Source organism: Alligator sinensis, unplaced genomic scaffold, assembly GCF_000455745.1.
Source record: "Alligator sinensis unplaced genomic scaffold, ASM45574v1 scaffold1123_1, whole genome shotgun sequence".
NCBI classification, from domain to species: domain Eukaryota; kingdom Metazoa; phylum Chordata; order Crocodylia; family Alligatoridae; genus Alligator; species Alligator sinensis.
The window spans coordinates 981,931-986,496 of record NW_005842540.1 but is presented as its reverse complement, the minus strand read 5'-3'; the positions used below and the strand labels follow the sequence as shown (position 1 = coordinate 986,496).

At 47.2% G+C, this 4,566-nt stretch overlaps 1 protein-coding gene across 1 annotated transcript in view; it reads right to left on the bottom strand.

The window, feature by feature from the left end:
• The window catches only part of SF3A3 (splicing factor 3a subunit 3), an 11,274-nt gene extending 6,708 nt beyond the window's left edge, over positions 1-4,566 (bottom strand). The window contains exons 1-6 of the mRNA XM_025213589.1: positions 4,467-4,566; positions 3,582-3,634; positions 2,340-2,445; positions 1,694-1,766; positions 1,237-1,328; positions 747-829 (exon numbers count right to left, since the gene is read on the bottom strand). Coding sequence (XP_025069374.1) covers positions 747-829; positions 1,237-1,328; positions 1,694-1,766; positions 2,340-2,445; positions 3,582-3,634; positions 4,467-4,475 — 416 coding nt within the window. The 5' untranslated portion in view covers positions 4,476-4,566. The remainder of the gene's footprint in view (positions 1-746; positions 830-1,236; positions 1,329-1,693; positions 1,767-2,339; positions 2,446-3,581; positions 3,635-4,466) is intronic.

Below are 4,566 nucleotides of genomic sequence, written 5' to 3'. Positions count from 1 at the left end.
GTTCAGCAGTATGAGCAGAAGCCCAAGACCAGGACAAGACCTGGGGAGCTTCCAATACTTCCGCCTCATTACACAGCCATGTTCAAAGACGGAGCAGAAATGGGCGTTACATTTTTATTGTCATCCTGACAAATGGGAGTTCTCACATCTTGGAGCTGTTGTTCCCAGCTCTGCAAATTCTGCTTTAAACACTGTTTCGAACATTTTCTTCCCAACCATAAGGGCAACGAAGATGGAGAGCACCACTCCCAAGAGTGCTCAGCATGGAGCTAAGCCCGCTCCAGCTGAAGTCAGTAATAATTCTGCTATGGACTTCCAGCAGAGCAGAGTTAGGCCAACACTGGCATTTTTTTTATTTTAATTTTTTTAAATATCAGCAAACTGACACCTTGATCTTCTTGTGCGTTTGTGAGAGGTGGTGGGCCCTGGCGAATCCTGCCTTTATGAAGTATTAGAACAAATTACTTACTCATCTTCCCTCCTGTGATCACTTTCCCCTTCCCCTCACCCTGCAAGCAAGCACTTTAGAGGCTCTTTTGTTGGTGCAACTGCAGCCAGATCCTATAGAACAAGCCCACACAGAATCGGCCATTTGTTCAAAGATATAAAATCTTACGGTTGCCTTTGCAATCAGTCTTGACTTGTGAAGTTTGTGCAGTTTCCTCCAGGACTTGAAAGAGCATTACAGAAATTAATTCCTCCCAGAGGGCTGTTGTGGCTGAAGTTGTATTTATACAAGGACCCACCTCTTATATTCTGCATTTTTTCTTTCCTTGGGAATGTCGAAGAGTTGGTCAAACGTGGACAAGTATGTGATGTAATCCAGTTTCTGCACAGACAGAGGCCGAGTTAGATTTTATACACAGGACGGCACAGTTAACAGATTTACAGCTGCTGACTGGACCACAAGTGGCACGTTCCTTTGTCTCTGTTCTGGGCTGCACACTGCCAGCAATCCCCATCTGCCACCTTAAACACCATGGGGTATTTGGCAGGAGGAGGCAAAAGATGGCACAGCCTCTTTCAGGACCAATGCCTATATTTCTGGAGAGGCTTTGAGAGCAGTTGTGGACCAAGGGGGCAAAGGGGAGAGCCCAGGCAAGAGGCCCTTCAGATTTAAAAGCATTTAAGGTGCAGCCACCAGATTTCTGTGTAGCCATCTGTAAATGCCATCAAATGCTGTGCCCTAAGCTTTCAAGAACAGACATGAGCATCTCTCAGGCTACTACAGCTTACCTCAGATGACTTCAGGTTAATATACTTGAGGTAACAATCGTGCAGATCCAAGTACCGGCCATATCCTTCTTCATCTGTAAACTCTACTAGATCTAAATAAGATAAATGATGAAAGGAGAAGTATTAAAGATACAGGAGCTCACTGTACCCATTTCTGAGAACCTGCAAATCATGATGATTCAAGGGCTTTGCTCCAGTTACAAGCTATGCTTGGGGCAAGATGTTTCTAGTGTGTGACCAGCCAGCTAGCTGCTAAAATAGAATAACGGTCTAGAACCATCCTCCAGTGAAGCAGCTCTACTACAAAGCACTGGGCATAACGGGCAGAGGAAATGAAATGGAATCCAAGAGCAGTTTTCAGTTCTTAATAGAGATGATTCAGAGATAGGCAAGGCGGAGCGTATAACTCACACTGGCCTTCCACTACAGGTGGGTTTAAAATGAAGCCGGGGCTTACTTTGTGCCTCTTCACTGGGGTTCTCTCTGGCCTTCAACAGCTCCTCAAATTCCACAGACATTGGAACACAGATCTGCAGGAAAGAGCACAAGTTACAGTGAAAGTTATTTAGCTGCTGTCACAGTGAGAGCGGACTGTGCTTTCCTGGGTGAACCCACCAAAAAGCATCTAGCCCCATGTTCGAGATCAGCTTGTCCCAAATCGAATGCTCTATGCAATGGCAAGGGCAGAAAATAAAAACTCTACTGATGCTGATTTTGGGTGCTCTTCAGCTTCTCTTGGAGAGCAATTCATCAGGACATTCACATGTGCCATACCAACACACATGCACGCGCCAGACATTTAAAATCACCACATGGCAAAAGACAGAACCTAGCTACAGAGTTGAGAAGAGCCAGGGTTGTGGGATCTGTGTAGCTTGGGGTAGAAGGCGCAAGACGAGAAATGCCAACAGCTTTAGAAAGCAAATGCTCTGAATGTCCCCTGCTAAATCAGCCGAGACCACCTTCAAATTCCAGGTGCTCCTTGGAGCGAATGGAGCTGGATGCCACAGAGCATCCCTTCCCTCCCCACAGCAGGGATATCCTCCCAGACACTTCTTGCAGCCCACGTCTCTTTTCCCCACACAAAGCGCAGGGCCACTGACCTCATTTGGGTGCTTCCGATGAAATTCTTTGATCTGCTTCAGCCGATTATAGAATTCTGCAAACTCATTTGGCCCCGAAATGGCGCTGAGCTCCTCCTTCCGTAACCTGAGGTTCCGCAAGAAACAAGTTGAATCAAATGAGAGGGCAACAGAGGATAGGATAAGGAGCATCTACAAAGCTGATCCCATTTCTTTTCATCTCACAATTACACAAAAGATTCCCCCAAAACCAGCCATCTGCCCTCAACTAAATTCCATACGCTTAACGGTTGCACAGAGATCTCATACTCGGAAAGGTTTGGATTTGGCAGTCCAGCTCTCCTGCCCACCTATAATGCGGTAGGGTGCTCCCCAGTTATGGGCCTTCAGGTCCAGTCCAAGAAAAACACATCCATTTCACACGATAAAGAACCCAGCTCAGCAGTAAACCCAGAGCATTGTTTTAAAACGTTCAAACGCAGAAGTCAGATGCCACTGGCATGTATGATTTTCTGGAAAACCTGAATATACTAGGTCTTAAAATGAACCCGGAGAGTTTTATTAGCACCCACACATAACCACTTTGTTGGCTTTTGGACTACAATTCTCTCTGTTTGGGGTTGACTGACTTCTCAGGAGAGCAAAATAAACCTGACCTTTTGTGCATCTTCACTAACTGAATCTCATCAAGCCACTACTTCTCCAACAGGGTGCTTTAGAAAATTTATGTTACAGCTGAATTGATCCTATGACCCCAGCTGACTTCCTGCCCTTTGGGCGGGGGGCTGGACTCGATGATCTTCCGATGTCCCTTCCAGCCCTAATGTCTATGAAATGAATTGTCTCCCACCCCACGAAACATTTTGGATCAGACAGTGTTCAACAGCCCTCTGTAACAACATGCTGCTCTATGGTACTAAACAGATTGCTCTAGGATTCCCAAAGATATCCCCTGTTAATGATATATAATCTCCAACACAAAAATTTCCCTCCTGTCTTGGCAAGCGAGGTCAAAATCCAGGAAGGAAACTTAAGTTTATTATGGAGAAAAGAAGAAGGAAAAAGCAGAACAAAACCTCTTCTTTTTTAATCCCTAAAGGTGCACTGATTTACATGCACTACAGCCCTGGCACTTTTTGTTCCAAGTAGGCTTTCAATACCATCAATTCCTTTGGGATATTTGCAAAGCACAAAAGTGAAATTTATTCTGCAGAGCTTTCAGCTCTAGGAAAGGTCAGACAAGGCGTTTTGGCAAACACTTACCCATCTTTGTCATCATACAAATCTCTCAGATTGCCACTCACTTCCATGTACCTCTGAGAAAAGAGCACACTACATGTCAATGCTCTGCCCGCACTTCTGCAACAAAGTACCGCGCAACAAAGTAGCTGAAAAGGCTTCCTTGAGGGCTCTCACTAGACACAATTATCCCCCACTCCTTTGATACCAACAAATAAAGGCTCATTAACAAGCAATAAAAGCAACACTGGTCCGTTTAGCTGCTGAAGGTGTTTCCAGGAACAGCATCATGTTTCCAAGTCATTTTGTGCTCTTCCGTGGAAGTCAACTGATCAGTAAGGGGCTACAATGTAATATTTATGCAACTGTAAACAGCATCTCCTTGAGCTTGTTTGAGCCCGATTACCTGCTGCCTAAGGCAGGGGACCGGGCTCGAGGATCTTACAGGTCCCTTCCCGTCCTTCTATTCTATTCCATGCAAAACTTAAAGCAGCCGTACAGGTGTTGGGGCTCAAAGTAAACGCATCTAACCCACGCTCCATTTGCCCAAAACCAGGTCAACAAAATGCTTAAGCACCCTCAGGAGAACAGACCTTGGGGCGTCACACAGAGCACGTGCAAGAAGAGCACAAGCCCTTGTCCATTTACACTCAGAAAAAGAGATGTCCGGGTGTTTAAGCGCCATCGTGGTCGGTCGTATAACAGCGCACAGCTGGACTCCGACGGGGTGCCCACAACGCACGGCGGGACGTTTCCCTTTTACCGCGCGTCCCGCGCCCCGCTCCGGGGCGTTTCTCAAGTATCCCCACAACGTCCCTGTCGCGCTGTGCTGCGCCATGCCGTGCCCGCTCTCCCCCCAACCCCCGCCAGGGCAGCCCACGGGCATCGGGACGGGGCGGCGGCACTCACGTCCTGCATCGCGCGCGTGCGGTGATCCGAGTTAATCTGGTCCCGTAACTGCAGCCGGGCACAGAAAGAGGGAGAGAGGGAGGGAGAGATGTTAGCACGG